Raw genomic sequence first — 18,449 nt, forward strand, 5'->3', positions numbered from 1 at the left:
CCTCAGGTCCTAGTCTCTCCTACTAATGGAAACATCTTCCCCACTTTCAGTATTCTGTAAGTTTCAATCAGATCCCCCCTCATCCTTCTAAACTCCATCAAGTATAGACCCAGAGTCCTCAAACGTTCCTCATATGTTAAGCCGTTCATTCCTGGGATCGTTTTCCTGAACCTCCTCTGGACCATCTCCAGGGCCAGAAGATCCTTCCTGAGGTACGGGGCCCAAAATTGCTCACAATATTCTAAACGTGGTCTGACCAGAACCTTATAAAGCCTCAGCAGCACATCCTTGCTTTTATAATCTAGTCCTCTCAGAATAAATGCCAACATTGCATTTGCCTTCCTAACTACTGACTCAACCTACAAGTTAGCCTTTAGAGAATCCTGGACTAGGACTACCAAGTCACTTTGCACTCCAGATTTCTGAATTCTCTTCCCAGAAAATAGTCTATGCCTCTCTTCTTCCTACCAAAGTGCATTACCTCACATTTCCCCATGTTGTATTCCATCTGCCACTTCTTTGCCCATTCTCCTAACCTGTCCAAATTCTTCTGCAGCCTCCCCACCTCCTCAATACTACCTGTCCCTCCACCTATCTTTGTAACATCTGCAAACTTAGCCAGGATACCCTCAGTTCATTCATCTAGATCATTAGTGTATAAAGTGAAAAGTTGTGGTACCAACACTGACCCCTGTGGAACTCCACTAGTCACCAGCCACCAGCCTGAGAAGGACCCCCTTATCTCCACTCTCTGACTCCTGCCAGACAGCCAATCTTCTATGCATGCTAGTACCTTGCCTCTAACACCATGGGCTCTTATCTTACTGAGCAGCCTCCTGTGCGGCACCTTGTCAAAGGCCTTCTGGAAGTCTAAGTAGGTAACATCCATTGGCTCTCCTTTGTCTAACCTACTCGTTACCTCCTCAAAGAATTCTAACAGATTTGTCAGGCATGACCTCCCCTTGATGAAACCATGCTGACTTTGCCCTATTTTACCATGCACTTTCAAGTATTCTGAAATCTCATCCTTAATAATGGACTCTAAAATCTTAACAACGACCGAGGTCAGGCTAATCGGCCTGTAATTTCCCATCTTTTGCCTCACTCCCTTCTTAAACTGGGGTGTTACATTAGTGATTTTCCAGTCCTTTGGGACCCTCCCTGATTCCAGTGATTCCTGAAAGATCACCACTAATGCCTTCACTATCTCTTCAGCTATCTCCTTCAGAACTCTGGGGTGTAATCCATCTGGTCCAGGTGATTTATCCACCTTCAGATCTTTCAATTTTCCTAGCACCTTTTCCTTGGTAATGGCCACCATACTCACCTCTGCCCCCCGACTCTCTTGAACTTTGGGGATGTCACTCGTGTCTTCCACCATGAAGACTGAAGCAAAGTACCTATTTAATTCCTTCACAACATTGTGAAACCGATGTTTGGCCTTCTCGCCATATTGTCCACTCATGCCACAAAGATGCCTAACACCAGCGGGCATGGACGATTCCCCCCATAGATTTACATGCAGGTCAGAGAAAGGAAACATTTATAGATCATTGAGATTGGTGCTGCAGCACAGCTTGTAAATGGTACACACTGCTGCCATGGTGCAACAATGCTGGGGTGGGGGGATGGGGGGTGGGGGTGGTGGTGATGAATATTTAAGGGGGTGGATGGGCTGCCGATCAAGCAGGCTCTTTTGTCCTGGATGGTTTCGAGCTTCTTGAGTGTTCTTGGAGCAACACCCATCATTACATGATACTCCAGACCCATAGCAATGTGGTTGACTCTTAAATGCCCTCTGAAATGGCTGAGCAAGCCACTCAGTTGTATCAAACCGCTAAAAACAAGTCAATAAGAAATGAAATGACAATAGCCGACTCAGCCTGGTTGACCCAGAAAAGTCCTCTTTAATAATATCTGGGGGCTTGTGCAAAAATTGGGAGAGCTGCATCAAAGACTAGTCAGACAACAGCCTGACATAGTCATACTTGCGGAATCATACCTTACAGGCAATGTCCCAGACACCATCATCACTATCTCTGGGTATGTCCTGGCCCACCAGCAGGACAGACCCAGAAGAGGTGGCGCCACAGTGGTATACAGTCAGGAGGGAATTGCCCTGGAAGTCCTCAACATCAACTCCGGGCCCCATGAAGTGTCATGGCACCAGGCCACATATGAACAAGGAAATCTCCTGCTGATTACCTCATACCACACCCTCTCAGCTGATGAATAAGTGCTCCTCCACTTGAACACCACTTGGAGGAAGAACTGAGGGTGACAAAGGTGCAGAATATACTCTGGGTGGGGGACTTCAATGTCCATCATCAAAGTGGCTCAGCAGCATCACCACTGACTAAGCTTGCCTCGTCCTAAAGGACATAGCTGCTAGACTGGGTCTGCGGCAGGTGGTGAGGGAACCAACCAGAGGGAAAAACTCCTTGGGTTAGTGGATGGCATGGCACTGAGCTTCCCTTCTCCACAGCCCCCGCTGTGGTGCTGCAGATCCAGAGGCACTGCCACTGCTGCTCCCATACCTGTTGCAGCCTTTGTGTGGATAGCTCACTAAATCCTCTGCCTTCCGTGTCAGGATGCAACGACACTCACTGGCAAATCCATGAACTGAAAACAGCACCTCCAAAAACATTCCTGAGCACTTCCAGGCATTTTGCAATAGAGAAAGTTCTTGAAACCTTACCTGCAATATGGGGCCTGCTCCTTTAAGGAACACTGGAACAGACCCATCTTGCATCCTCATGCCTGATGTCTGATGGTGGGAAATGCAGCCTGCCATCAGCCGGTTGAGCAGACGATCGCAAACTAGTTTCACGCTGTCATGAAACCAATTGCACTATATTGTCTTCTCACACCACTGAACACGCCCGATGCCGATGGGCACAGAAAATCCTGGCAAGTATATTCAAGAGTTTCCTGCAATTAAGGTTTGCTCCCCCACATTCTGCTGCTAGTTTACTTTGTGCTCCGAAACATTGTGCCTGCACACCTCAGAAACCTGTGCCCTTGCTGTGGCCCCATCACCATATTACTTCTGGCATGCATGTGGCACCAGCCACAAGGGAATTCCCTGCCTGCTTTGAATTCTGAGAATTAATTTCAATTCTGTTCCCTACAACTAACTGGACTACAAGGTATGTGATCTTGATCAGGACTGCCATTTGTATCAATAAGAGCAGAGTGAGGGAAAGCAAATGATAAACAACATATGTGCTAGTCTCCAGTGACTGAAGGAAGGTGGGGAACAACAGACCACATTCCAGGAGACTCATCAGCAGAATTTCAACAATTGGCAGCTGACTCAGAGATTTTTAAACAAGAAAAAACTAACAGGTAACAACAAGATCAAATCAGGGAAAATTAAGATATTCTGTGTGAGGTGCTTACAAGTCACAGGATAGAACCAGTGATTCAGTATACACTGCATGTTAGTTAGTATTCAAGCCTTACTTCGGCTCAGAACAAGCAGTAAAAGGAATTTTGCCCAATAATTATATGCATTCTGAACAGATAAACTTGATAAGAAAAAACTGATTGGGACGAAAATTCTTCAGACTCCCTCCACCATCATACGTGAGATCAGGTGCAAATCCCAAAGCACCTATGACATCTGCTTATGACCATGCTGGTCTACTCAGGGCCAGCACTCTGTCACATGATCAAATGTCATGTGATTGAAACTCCAATTATACATCCAATCAAGGTTGACAACCCTATTCATGACTCATTTTCTGCGAAGGCCACAGAGAGGTAGACATCAGATACCCTAAATAACAGAGGAAGCAGCAGCATTCAAACAATAGTCTCAAGTAATTATATAAAGGAATACTTACCACAAAGTTTATTAATGCACTGAAATCCAGCTGGACATGCATCGCAGGGAATACCTTTTCTATATGGCACCCGTCCAACTATGTTACCCCTGGAAATGGAAGTATCAGGCAAAAGTTTGTGTGGGTTTGCAATGCTTCTGTCAATCATTTTACAGAAAGAAATCCTGCTTTTGTCACTTCACTGCTTTCTTTTGAATTTGTTGCCATAAAGCACCAGAATTTGTTAGATTTACAGCAATAATCCAAAAGAGAATGGTATTTGCAGGTGCAATGTTTGTGCAACATACTGCGGTAGCACATTACCTTATCTTATGGAATTTAACAAAACTAATTGCGTAAATCAGAAATATCATGCAAAAATACCACATATAACATATTTCCATCTAGAAAGGCTAGAGATGGCTGTCTGCAGAGATTTTAGTAATATTTATACTTACGGAGGTGCATAGTTGCATACCAGAATAGACAGGTTTTTATTATCCAGACCTTGTAGTTTATCACAAAAGTGAGAGGCGCAGCCCACCTTGTCAGTATTTGCCCATACAACCTGCAAAATGAATAATCCTAAATTGGTAAAAAATGCAATTGCTAATTAAGAAAATAAGCTGTAAATATGCTTTTAAAATTGTTCAGAGATAAGGTTTATGGTCAAGATTCTTTCATTTTTTTCTAGACCAATTTTGATACATATGTCTTCATTGCGGATAAGGTACAACCATAAGTTGCTGGTCACCTTTAGCATAACTCCTTCATTGCTGTCAAAAGCTTTAGCTTAATCTGGATACAAATGAAAAGTATTGACTTGGACATTTGATTATGGCGATAGTTTGGCCACCTGATTTTTCCCCTTCCTTTCTTGAAATCTCTTACATCTGAGTATGGCTGTACATCTGTCAGCTGCCCTATCATACCTCTCCCTCTGGCTATTCTTTTGTGTTAGAAGAAAAAAAGGTAATTATGGATGAGGAATGCTATTTGGCTCATTTTAGTTCATCTACTTGGAAAAATCCTGAAGTCCTCCCATTCCAGCATTTAAAATGATCCTGAAATTTATTCCAGGGTTTTCACCTTCACTACCAGGAATTCTTGGGTTTGATTACTGTTCGTGTGAAGAACTTTCTGATATAATTTCTACATTTTCCTCTTACTAGTTTGAATCTGCATGCCCTATCCTACAAGATCCTTTTCCAGTTAATTTTTCGTATCTTTAATGATCTCATATACTTCTATAAGATCCCTTTATATACCTCCATTCAAGGCTGAAAAACCAAATATTCTTCTCGTAACTCAGACCTTTGATGCTAGTGATGAGTATATGGCTCTTCTCTGCATTGTATACAATCCCTGAATGTCTTCCTTTATCTTGGTGATCAGTACAGGACGTAGTACTCAAGGTGTTGCATACCAAGAGTATGAATCAATTTGATCACAGTTTCATCCAACATATATTCCACTGCATTGGCTATACAGTTCAACAATCTACTGATGTTATTGAATGTTAATTTGCAATGACTCAACTCAACCATGACTCCAAGGTCTGTTTCAATTTCACCGCTAGTTATTTAATCATTATTCATGCAGAATGTATGTCGCAATGTTTCCTTCCTCTCTGCAGAACTTCATTGCTGTCCATGCTAAATTTAAGCTGTCATTTTTCTGCCCACTTACACATTTAGTCCAATTCAGTTTGTAATTTCTAAGCTCCTGCCTCTGATTCCATTGCCCTTTCCAGTGTGGTAGAAACTGCAAATGGGAACAGTTTGCCCTGAATTACTGAATGGAAGAGAGCAATGCAAATCAAAAAGTGCAAGACTTACTTTGCAGATTGAGGAAGTGATGTTCAATAATTTGGGCTTGTTAACCCAGTATAACTGTTGTTAGAATGCCTCAAGAGTAATTTGATTAATTAAACATAAGTGTATGCATGAATGCGTCAGACAAGTCTCAAGGCGAGACAATTGATTGATTGTAGGTTCTGATTGGGTGTTTTCTTGGGTTTTTTCAGGCCCTGCACCCACCCCGCCCCCACCGTCTTTTATGTGCCTGGGACTAGAAATAAGGATGTTGATTAGGATGTGAAGGGTCATTTTAAGGGGACAGTGACGGGATTGATACCCTTTGGAAAATTAATATAAGAGAAGCAACATCTGACTACAGTGCATATATATCAGGTGAAACAGACAAAGGTAAGTTTTTCAGGATTGTTAGATCATTAGATCCTCTGAAAGAAATAGTTGAATGAATGGGTTTAATGATTGACTGCAGAAATGGGTAAAAAAAAAGCATTTTTATAGGTAATGAGGAGAGGAAATTGGTATGACAAAGAAAATTAATTATGATGGATGGCCTAGATTTAATAGATTAAGGGCTAAGAAATTGGTTCAGTAAATTGAGTGTTTGGTTGGAAAATATTTAATCTAGTCAGGATATATAATAAGATGGTTCACTGTAGCAATTCATTTAGGGGAAAATGAGGAAGTTGATAGTAAAAATTCAACTCATTGGAATAATATTTGCAGACATAATTTAGGAAACAGAGCAAGCTTTGCAAAGCGCCTGAAGAAACCATTAATGTGTTTTTGGCTTTTGCACTGGAAGTTCTCATAGACTTATTGACTCATAATCATCTACAGTACTATTCGGCCCATTATGGCCGTACTGGTCAACATAGATCTGACTGCACTTGGCCCTTGGCCCCTGGAGGTTATGGCAACACAAGTGAATATCTAAATACTTCTTAAATCTTATGAGAGTTTCTGACTCAACCACCCTTACAGGCAGTGAGTTCCAGACTCCCACCACCCTCTGGGTGAAAAAATTCCTCAACTCCCCTTCTTAGCCTTCTACCTCTTACCTTAAATCTATGACCCCTGGTATTGACCCCGTTACTAATGGAAAAAGTGCCTTCCTATCCACCCTATCTATGCCCCTCAAAACCTTATATGCCTCTATCAGGTCCCCTCTCAACCTTCATTGCTCCAAGGAAAACAGCCCCAGCCTATCCAATCTTTCCTCACAGCTCAGACCCTCCAGCCCAGGCAGCATCCTGGTAAATCTCCTCTGCACCCTCTCCAGTGCAATCACATCTTTCCTATAATGTGGTGACCAGAACTGCACACAGTACTCCAGTTGTGGCCGAACCAGCGTTTTATACAGATCCAGCATAACCTCCCTGCTCTTGTATTCCATGCTTTGGCTAATAAAGGCAAGTATCCCGTTTGTCTTCTTAACCACCTTAACTCCCCGCCCTGCTACCTTCAGGGATCTATGGATATGCACACCCAGGTCCCACTAATCTTCAGTACTTTCCAGGGTCCTACCATTCATAATGTAATTCCTTGCCTTTTAGCCCTCCCCAAGTGCATTAACTCACACTTTTCTGGGTTGAATTCCATTTGCCACGGCTCTTCCCACCTAACCAGTCCACTGATATCCTCCTGCAGTTTACAGCTATCCTCCTCACTATTTACTACCCTACCAATTTTCGTGTCAACCACAAACTTCTTGATCATACCCCCTACATTTAAGTCCAAATCATTTATGTACACCACAAACAGTAAGGGCCCCAGCACCGAGCCCTGTGGAACCCCACTGGAAACAGACTTCCAGTCACAGAAACATCCCTCTACCATCACTCTCTGCTTCCTGCTTCTGAGCCAATTTTGGATCCAACTTTGCCTTGGATCTCATGGGCTCTTAATTTCTTGACCAGTCTGCCATGAAGGACCTTATCAAAAGCCTTGCTAAAGCCCATGTAGACCACATCAAATGCATTAGCCTCATCAACACTCCTCAAAAAATTCAATCAAATGTGTCAAACATGACCTTCCCTTAACAAATCTATGCTGACTATTCCTGATTAATTCATATCTCTCCAAGTGCAGGTATATTCTGTCCCTCAGAATTCTTTCTAGTAGCTCCCCCACCACTGAAGTTAGACTGACTGGCCTGCGATTTCCTGGTCTATCCCTTCCTCCCTTTTTTAATAATGGGACAATGTTAGCAGTCCTCCAGTCCTCTGCACCTTACCTGTGGCCAGAGAGGATTTGAAAATTACTGCCAGGGCCCCTGATATATTTTCCCTTACCTCCCTCAACAGCCTGGGATAAATCTCATCCAGGCCTGTGGATCTATCCATTTTTAAGGCTGGTAAACATGTTAGTACCTCCTCTCTCTTTATGTTAATTTCTTCTAACATTTCACAGCCCTCCACCCTGATGTCTATACCTGTGTCTTCCTTTTCCATTGTGAAGACCAACGCAAAGTATTCACTGAGGACTGCAACCACATCTCCTGGGTCCACACACAGATTACCTCTATGGTCCCTAATTGGCCCTACTCTTTCCCTAGTTATTCTCTTGCTCTTTATATTTTAAAAAAAACCCTTTTGGTTTTCCTTTTTTCTACCCACCATGCTTATTTATGCACTCTCTTAGCTTTCGTAATTTCCTTAAGTTCCCCTCTGTGCTTTTTTTATGGTATCTGCCATAAGCTTCTCTTTTTCTGTTAATCCTAACCTTTATGTCCTTGACAACCAGAGTTCTCTGGACTTGGTGCCCCCCACCCACCCCCCTTGTCTTTAAGGGAACATATATGCCCTGTACTCTTGCTTTTTCCTCCTTGAATGCCTCCCACTGCTCTGACACAGTTTTATCTGCAAGTAGCTGCTCCCAGTCCACTTGGGCCAAATCTCATCTCATCTTAGTAAAATTAGCCTTTCCCCAATTTAGAACATTTAACCTGGCCCAACCTTATCCTTTTCCATAATTATCCTAAATCTAACTGAATTATGGTCACTATCTCCAAAATGCTCTCTTATTGATAAATCTTCCACCTGCCCGGGCTTATTTCCAAATATTATGTCCAGAACTGCCCCCTCCCTTGTTGGGCTTTCTACGTACTGGCTAAAAAAGTTCTCCTGGATGCAACTTAAGAATTTTGATCCCTCTCTACCTTGCACACTAAAACTATTCCAGTTAATATTTGGGTAGTTTAAATCCCCTACTATTACAGCCCTATTATTCTTACACTTTTCTGGAATTTGATTATATATTTGATCCTCTATCTCTCCCTGGCTGTTTGGGGGCCTATAGTACACATCCAACAGCATGTTTGCCCCTTTTGTGTTTTTTAATTCTACCCATATGGCTTAACTTGCTGATCCTTCCAAGACGTTATCCCTCCTGACTGCTATAATTGATTCCTTGATCAATATTGCAACCCCCCTCCTCTCCTATCCCCCTTTCTATCTCGTCTGAATATCCTATAACCAGGAATATTGAGCTGCCAATCCTGCCCTTCTTTTAGCCAAGTCTCGGTCAGAGCTTGATATCATATTCTCACGTGCCTATCTGTGCCCTCAGCTCATCTGTCTTATTCCTCAGGCTCCTTGCATTAAAATATATTCCATTTAGCCTTGCTAAACTCACTTCTTTCTTATCTAGCCAATGGGGTGAATTGGAGGAAGAGTTAGGATCTGCGCTCTTTCGTGCGTCCATGCAAAATGCGCAGAAATCTCCCTGAGGCATGGAGCTGCCTCAGGGAGATTATTTTCAATTTGAAAACTTCATAAAAAGAATAGAAAAAATTATTCAGACATGTCCCCTTATATGACAGTGTCACATGAGCTGGGACATGTCAATAAATTTTAAGAAAACATTTTATTTGATTTATAAAGCCTTCATGAAACCTCATCCCGTCAGTGGACAAGGTTTCATGATAAATGCGAAGGCCGCCTGGGCTCTTTGCCTACCTGCCAACCTTAAGGTTGGACGGGCAGCCCTGCTAATTCTTTCAATTGGTTGTTAAGTGGCCTTAATAGGCCTTTGACAGTTCAGTGGGCGCACAGCTGACTCTGGTGCCGAACTGAAGATCGGAATGACGCACGGTGATGTCGGGACACACACCCGACGTCACCGCGCATCGTTTTACACATTGGCAAGCGGGACCCGCCCCTGCACACTGACCAGAAGATTCAGGCCTATGTTTCCTCTGCCTTCCAGACACACTTACTAGCATTTTAACTTCTAATTCCATTTCAGCTTCTCTACCCTCTATCCTACTTTTCAGGATCCCATCCCCCTGCCAATTTAGTTCCTGTCAGACAACAATCCAAAAAGTGCAGTACCCTTTAAGGAGCATCTGGTAATATCCGAACGAGCAAAGCAACTGAGCCGATCCAGAAGTGTCAGTTAGAATATTGAATTCAATGTCAAATGTAAGCGAAATTAGAAGTGGGAAAGATTGCATTAGAGAGATATGTAAAAAAAACAGAAAGAAAAAATAACATTAAATGTTTTTATTTTTTAAATAATTAAAATCTGAAGTTCATTTTCAGTACCAGAGAAGTTGTTTGACAAAAATTAAGACTTATCGTACAATTAAAAGTGTATTTACACTAGTATAGACAAGCACTAAATTTTTCTGGGCAAATTAGTTTGTATATGATAGATAAGTATAGCAACATCACACTGTTTCATGTATTTGAGTGACGATTTCTTCAATAAGATACTGTATCATTATGCTGCAATTTTTGGACAGTAACTTCCCTATTTACACATTTAACTGTATCAGAAGCTGTTGTCCAATTTGTACATAAGCGCTGTCAGCTTCACTGTTATTTCTAGCACAAAATCCAGCGCATTATACTTTTGAGATCTGACAGAAGCATTGGAACTTTCCATTGGGCTGCAGACCACAAATAAAATTGATTTCCACTTTCAGGAAGTTCCTTAACTACAAGAGAAAATCTTAGATGTGCTCGGTAATCAGGCAAAGACAGAAATCTGCCAGTTCTGAGGAATAACTAAAGTTCATACCTGTGTATAATGTCCACACATTTTCCCTGGAGAACAGCTCATATTCTCATATGTGTAATCAAAAACTTCTAAGTACCAGTCCTCAACTCCTGTTGGGGGGTCCAATGGACCATTCGTTGCAAACAAATTTTCTCCCACTTTCCCCCTGTTTGTATTGTGTTTCCACAAGCATTTATTGGCGTATTTCTTAGCAATGTTTTCCAAGTGTGTGTCCCATTTCTAAAAGCAAATGAATTCCTAGTTAATATACACATAAGCAGTACAGAATTGATGAGCATACAGAACGCTTAAAATTAGGACATACCTGAGCTGAATCTATTTGAATTGAAATATCAGTGATAGCTCAGTCATACTCCAAGAAGGGAACTGCAGTGATATGAAATTCTGTCCATGACCAACACTTCCAGCGGTCAATTAATACTATTACACAAAACATATTGTGAAGTGATCACTCCAATATTACAGTATTCAAAATTTATGACCCAATCCTCAATTGAGGATCTATTGGGTTTAGAGAGTTTCAACAAAATAAATTAAAAAGAAGTTTTGCTCATTTCAGTGAGTTCATAGCAATTAGATTGCAGTATGACTCAAATTAGGTTAACATTAACCTAACTCAATCAAGCACTGTGGATGAGTTTATTCATTCCAGTATTCTTCAGTTCAGGAATTATGACCCCCCAGTATTGACTCACTATTGAGAGAGACTTCTGCTGAATCATAAAACACAGATATGCCCCTCCTCAGAATCCGTAAGGGAAAAAGAAGTTATCGCTTATCCTTACACCACTAGAAATCAGATGCAGACAGACAATTGTGTAAGAACCATTTGCATTTATGAAACAGGGAAAAGAAAAAAAATCTATATATGAGCACTCAAATTCATGCACAGAATATAATATTTCAGTTTATGAATGACATGTTTCTTCTGATTAAGGAATAATTTATATTTATACAGTATTTTTCATGAAACTCCACAAAGTACCAAACCTAATGGAATATTTTGAACTGTTCTTTCGTAGTCAAATGCAGCACAAAGAGAAAATAAGTTAAATACCCAGATCATCTGTTTTGGCAGTGTTGGCTGAGGGGTGAAAAATGACCAGGATACTGGGAGAATGCCCTAATTCTCTATTTTTTCAAATGGCGCCATAGAGTTTCTTATTACCACCGGGCAGTTTGTGTCCCTGTTTAATTTCTGAACAAAAAGATGGCATCTATGACATTGCAAGAATTCCTCATTACTGCATAGCAGCAACAATTTAGATTATGTACTAGAGTGGACCTGGAATCCATAATGTTCTGACATGGAGGTAACAGTCCAAAACTGAGCTAAGTGGTTGCATCAGATCTTCAATCAAGAATGAAAAATGGTTAGGTGCTCTGTTAATTGTATAAAACTTTATCAGGAAAATGATTTAACCCGGGCTTTCCATTATTGGCAGTGAAACTGTCTGAAATGTAAAAGAAAATAAAACAAAACCAGCTCCTGGAATTACCATATAAAGTAGCATTAATCTGATCAGCCAATTAAATATTATCAAGAAAACTAGATATATACTCCTCCAGTAGACTCAACCTTACTAAACTGTCAAGTGTATATTTATCGTTTGACTACCAAGGATTGGACAGATTCTAACCAAATTACTGAGTAGCTACAAAAAATGATCACCTAACCTTTTTTTTTGAAAAAGAATGCGGAGCTTGAAGGCAGGTCAGTTGAAAAAGAGCGCGGAGAGCGTGGGGGAGGTCATTTGAAAAAGAGCGCGGAGAGCGTGGGGGAGGTCATTTGAAAAAAAGCGTGGAGCTTGAAAGCAGGTCACCTGAAAAAGAACGTGGAGATTGAAAATAAAAGGAGGGGAAGCCCAATGAAGGAGTGGAGCTTTGAGGCTTTGGCTTGAGAGGCTTAGGCAAGCAGAGGCTGAGGACGAGCTTGCTCCCAATGGGGTAGGGCCGGGTAAAGTCCTTTAAGTAAATTAGGAGTAGGTAATGGAGGCAGCAGTTGGGGCAGTCGAGTGCTCTGAATGCAGCATGTGGGAAGTCATGGACAGCACAATTGTCCCTGATGACTACACCTGCAAAAGGTGCATCCAGCTGCAGCTCCTGAGAAGCCGAGTTAGGGAACTGGAGCTGGAGCTGGATGAACTTCGGATCATTCGGGAGGCAGAGGCAGTAATAGACAGGAGTTTCAGGGAGACAGTCACCCCTAAAAGTCAGGAGGCAGGCAGCTGGGTGACTGTCAGGAGAGGGAAGGGGAATAGACAGAAAGAGCAGAGCACCCCTGTGGCCATTCCCATCAACAATAGGTGTACTGTTTTTGATACTGTTGATGGGGATGACCTACCAGGAACAAATTGTAGTGGTCGCGTCTCTGGCACCAAGGCTGGACTCTCAGCTCAGAAAGGAGGGAGGGAAAAGAGGACAGCAGTAGTGATAGGGGATTCAATAGTTAGGAGGACAGATAGGAGGTTCTGTGGGAGAGATCGGGAATCCCGGATGGTCTGTTGCCTCCCTGGTGCCAGGGTCCGCGATATCTCAGATCGAGTTCTCAGTATTCTCAGGAGGGAGGGTGAGCAGCCAGATGTCATGGTCCATGTAGGGACCAGTGACATGGATAGGAAGGAGGAGGAGGTCCTGCAAAGAGAGTTTAGAGAGTTAGGTGCAAAGTTGAAGGACAGGACCTCCAGGGTTACGATCTCAGGAGCGCTACCCGTGCTAGTGAGGCTAGAAATAGGAGGATAATGCAGCTAAGTATGTGGCTAAGGAGATGGTGCAGGAGGGAGGGCTTCATGTTTCTGGACAATTGGGCTCTGTTCCAGGGAAGGTGGGACCTGTTCCGACGGTTTGCACCTGAACTGGAGGGGGACTAACATCCTTGCAGGTAGGTTTGCTGGTGCTGCTCCGGGGCGTTTAAACTAGATTCGCAGGGGGAGGGGAACCAGATTGTTAGAGCAGATAGTGAGGTGGAGGAGGATAAAGGTCAAGCGAGGAATGCATGTATAGACAGAAATCAAAGGTCTGTTCATGATAGAAATGTTCTCAGGTGCATCTATTTCAATGCAAGGAGTATTGTCGGAAAGGCAGATGAGCTTAGGACATGGATTGGCACGTGGGATTACATTATTGCTATTAGTGAGACTTGGTTGCAGGAGAGGCAGGACTGGCAGTTCAATGTTCCAGGGTTCCATTGTTTCATACGTGATAGAGGGGGAGGGATGAAAGGGGGAGGAGTGGCATTACTAGTCAGGGAAAATATCACAGCTGTGCATAAGCAGGACAGCCCGGAGGGCTCGTCTACAGAGGCCATATGGGTGGAGCTGAGGAATGGGAAAGGTGTGACCACACTAATAGGGTTGTATTATAGACCGCCCAATAGTCAGAGAGAATTGGAGGAGCAAATCTGTAGAGAGATAGCAGACTGATGTAAGAAACAGAAAGTTGTGATAGTATGAGATTTTAACTTTCCACATATTGACTGGGACTCCCATACTGTAAAAGGACTGGATGGCTTGGAGTTTGTCAGATGTGTTCAGGAAAGTTTTCTAAATCAATATATAGAGGTACCAACAAGAGAGGATGCAATACTTGATCTCCTATTAGGGAACCAGACAGGTCAGGTGACAGAAGTATGTGTAGGCAAGCATTTTGGGTCCAGTGACCATATTGTCATTAGTTTTAAGCTAATTATGGATAAGGATAGGTCTGGTCCTCGAGCTGAGATTCTAAATTGGAGAAAGGCCAATTTTGTGGAAATGAGAAAGGATCTAGGAAGAATGGATTGGGATAAGTTGTTTTCTGGCAAGGATGTGTTCAGTAAGTAGAAGGCACTCAAAGGTGAAATTTTGAGAGTGCAGAGTTTGCATGTTCCTGTTAGGATTAAAGGCAAAGTTAACAGGCATAGGGAACCTTGGTTTTCAAAGGATATTGGCGATCTAGTTAAGAAGAAGAAAGGGGTGTATAGCAGGTATAGGCAACAAGGAGCAAATGAGGTACTTGTAAAGTATAGAAAATGTAAGAAAATACTAAAAAAGGAAATCAGGAAGGCAAAAAGAAGACATGAAATTGCTTTGGCAGATAATGTGAAGGTAAATCTGAAGGGTTTCTACAAGTATATTAAGAGTAAAAGGATAGTAAGGGCCACAATTGGTCCCCTTGAAGATCAGAGTGGTTGTCTATATGTGGAGCCTCACGAGATGGGGGAGATCTTAAACAGTTTTTTTGCATCAGTATTTACTCAGGAAACTGGCATAGTGTATAAGGAAGGAAGGGAAACAAGTAGTAGTCATGGAACATATAGAGATTAAAGAGGAGGAGGTGCTTGCTGCCTTACAGCGAATAAAGGTAGATAAATCCCCCGGGCCGGACATGATATTCCCTCGGACCTTGAGGGAGACTAATGTAGAAATTGCAGGGGCCCTGGCAGAAATATTTAAAATGTCCTTAGCCACGGGTGAGGTGCCGGAGGATTGGAGGGTAGCTCATGTTGTTCCGTTGTTTAAAAAAGGCTCCAAAAGTAAACCAGGTAATTACAGGCCAGTGAGCCTGATGTCAGTAGTAGGTAAATTATTGGAAGGTGTTCTGAGAGATCGGATATATAATTATTTGGACAGCCAAGGGCTGATTAAGGATTAAGCATGGCTTTGTGGTAGGTCGTGTTTAACGAACCTTGTAGAGTTTTTCGAGGAGGTTACCAAGAAAGTAGATGAAGGAAAGGCTGTGGATGTTGTCTACATGGACTTTAGTAAGGCCTTTGACAAGGTTCCACATGGGAGGTTAGTTCAGAAGGTTAAGACACTTGGTATCCATGGAGAGGTTGTAAACTGGATTCGAAATTGGCTGTGTGGGAGAAGACAGAGAGTGGTAGTGGATGATTGCTGCTCAGACTGGAGGTCTGTGACTAGTGGTGTGCCTCAGGAATCTGTGCTGGGACCATTGTTGTTTGTTGTCTACATCAATGATTTGGATGATAATGTGGTGAATTGGATTAGCAAGTTTGCTGATGACACTAAGATTGGAGGTGTTGTGGACAGCAAGGAAGGCTTTCAAAGCTTGCAGAGATCTAGACCAACTGGAAAAATGGGCCAGAAAATGGCAGATGGAATTTACAGCGGACAAGTGTGAGGTGTTGCACTTTGGAAGGTCAAACCAAGGTAGGACATACACAGTAAATGGTAGGGCACTGAGGAGTGTGGAGGAACAAAGGGATCTGGGAGTTCAGATACATAGCTCCCTGAAAGTGGTGTCACAGGTAGACAGGATTGTAAAGAAAGCTTTTGGCATACTGGCCTTCATAAATCAAAGTATTGAGTATAGGAGTTTGGGATGTTATGGTGAGGTTGTATAAGACATTGGTGAGGCCAACTTTGGAGTATTGTGTGCAGTTCTGGTCACCTAATTACAGGAAGGATATCAGTAAGATTGAGAGAGTGCAGAGAAGATTTACTAGGATGTTGCCAGGGAAAGATTGAACAGGTTAGGGCTTTATTCCTTGGAGAGTAGAAGAATGAGGGGAGATTTGATAGAAGTTTACAAAATTATGAGGGGTATAGACAGAGTACATGTGAGTAGGCTCTTTCCACTTAGATTAGGAGAGATAAACATGAGAGGACATAGCTTTAGGGTGAAAGGGGAAAGGTTTAAGGGGACCATTAGGGGGAACTTCTTCACTCAGAGAGTGGTGAGAGTGTGGAACGAGCTACCATCTGACGTGGTAAAGGCGGGCTCACTCTTAAGCTTTAGGAATAAATTGGATAGATACATGGATGGGAGAGGTCTGGAGAGTTATGGACTAGGTGCAGGTCAATGGGACTAGCAGAATAATATTTTGGCACAGACTAGAAGGGCTGAATGGCCTGTTTTCTGTGCTGTAGTGTTCTATGGTTCTATGGTTCTAACCTGTTATAATCGGCCTACCTTTTTTACCTGCACAGCCTTTCTGAACTTCATCCCTAGTGCAGGACACAATGCTTGCCTCTTATCTCTTCCCATGTCCGCTTACTGCATGTCTTTTGGCCCTTATAAGCTAACTGGCCATTTACTCCATTCATAGGAGTCTTGAGGGTAGCATGATTAAATATTGCTTTCTTCTGATACTTTCGCTCCACTCAGGATAATTTTCCTCAGTTACCATTAACCTAATCCAACCAAGCACTGCGGATGAGTATATTCATTCAGTACTGTTCACTTCAGGAATTATGACCCCCAATATTGACCCTGTATTGAGTAAGGCAATGTGTGCCCTACACTAAAAGCTTCATCAAATCACCGGCTAGCGGAACTGGCAGCTATATTGGTGTGTTTGTGTATCAAACAGAATCCCATCTAACCTGCTGGAAAAATCATGCCCTCCCCGTAAGTTTAAAAAGATCAGTGCAACACATTCAACTGCGGCAGTTCTCGAATGAGGGGGCAACTTTTCGCTTTTCTTCACTTTTCTGTGGAGTCGATGTGAACCCCACTTACCATTCTCAGCATGTTGGATGCATCAAATACCGACGAACGAAACTTATTGTGCGCGTCAACCAGGTCGTTCTTCTCTGATTTGGTCAGAGAGAGGGTCTGCTCGGCGAATGTTACAGAAATGAGGAACAGCACCGCGGGCAGGCTGAGGAATCCGGCTGCCATCCTTTCCTCGCAGATCCCGTGACAGCTTGGCCTTGACTTTGTGGACAAGGGAGTCCCGGTCAGAGGGAAAGGAAACGAAGCGCAAAGCCCATGATTGTGACCGCGGAAACAATGACGCGACCACTTTATGACACCGCCAGGTTATTTCGCGGCGCCGTTTAATATTACTGGTCAGGAGAAGTAAATCTTGAAGGATGAAGCGAGAAGAGATAGCTGCAGAAAGTGAGGATCTTTATTTAACCTTCGGAGAAGGTGGGTGAAGGGGACCTTAATATAAAAATATTGAACTTAATATCTGGATCACTACTTGTGGATGTAGCTCTCAGATCTGATATGTTCCAGGTGGCATGACCAATCGAAAACAAGTTAGAGACTTCTATTTGCACATTTATACAAACAAAAATTTTATTTGATGGATTTCCCATATTTTCAGAATAATATACAAAATACTAGGACAGTATCACATAATAAAAGTAAATGATATCTACAATCATTTTATAATATAGCAAAATTTAATTTAAAATATTTGATAAAACTATACCAGTACTCCTCAACCCCCTCCTATGGCACCACCCCATGCCCACGCAAAAGATGCAACACCTGCCCCTTCACTTCCTCTCTCCTCATTGTCCAAGGGCCCAAACACTCCTTTCAAGTGAAGCAGCATTTCACTTGCATTTCCCCCAACTTAGTCTACTGCATTTGTTGCTCCCAATGTGGTCTCCTCTACATTGGAGACCAAACGTAAACTGGGCGACCGCTTTGCAGAACACCTGTGGTCTGTCCGCGAGAATGACTCAAACCTCCCAGTCGCTTGCCATTTTAACACTCCACCCTGTTCTCTTGCCCACATGTCTGTCCTTGGTTTGCTGCATTGTTCCAGTGAAGCCCAACACAAACTGGAGGAACAACACCTCATCTTCCGACTAGGCACTTTACAGCCTTCCGGATTGAATATTGAATTCAACAACTTTAGGTCTTGAGCTCCCTCCTCCATCCCCACCCCCTTTCTGTTTCCCCCTTCCTTTTGTTTTTTTCCAATAAATTATATAGATTTTTCTTTTCCCACCTATTTCCATTATTTTTAAATATTTTTAAATCTTTTATGCTCTCCCCACCCCCACTAGAGCTATATCTTGAGTGCCCTACCATCCATTCT

The 18,449-nt window shown here is 42.6% G+C and overlaps 1 protein-coding gene across 1 annotated transcript in view; it reads right to left on the minus strand.

Annotated features, from left to right (window-relative positions):
• LOC121282398 (peptidase inhibitor 16-like) overlaps positions 1–17,290 on the minus strand; it is a 34,224-nt gene extending 16,934 nt beyond the window's left edge. The window contains exons 1-4 of the mRNA XM_041196116.1: positions 17,129–17,290; positions 10,667–10,885; positions 4,286–4,395; positions 3,849–3,937 (exon numbers count right to left, since the gene is read on the minus strand). Coding sequence (XP_041052050.1) covers positions 3,849–3,937; positions 4,286–4,395; positions 10,667–10,885; positions 17,129–17,290 — 580 coding nt within the window. The remainder of the gene's footprint in view (positions 1–3,848; positions 3,938–4,285; positions 4,396–10,666; positions 10,886–17,128) is intronic.
• Positions 17,291–18,449: the final 1,159 nt, after the last annotated feature.

This window comes from Carcharodon carcharias, chromosome 9 (genome assembly GCF_017639515.1).
Source record: "Carcharodon carcharias isolate sCarCar2 chromosome 9, sCarCar2.pri, whole genome shotgun sequence".
Lineage (NCBI taxonomy): Eukaryota > Metazoa > Chordata > Chondrichthyes > Lamniformes > Lamnidae > Carcharodon > Carcharodon carcharias.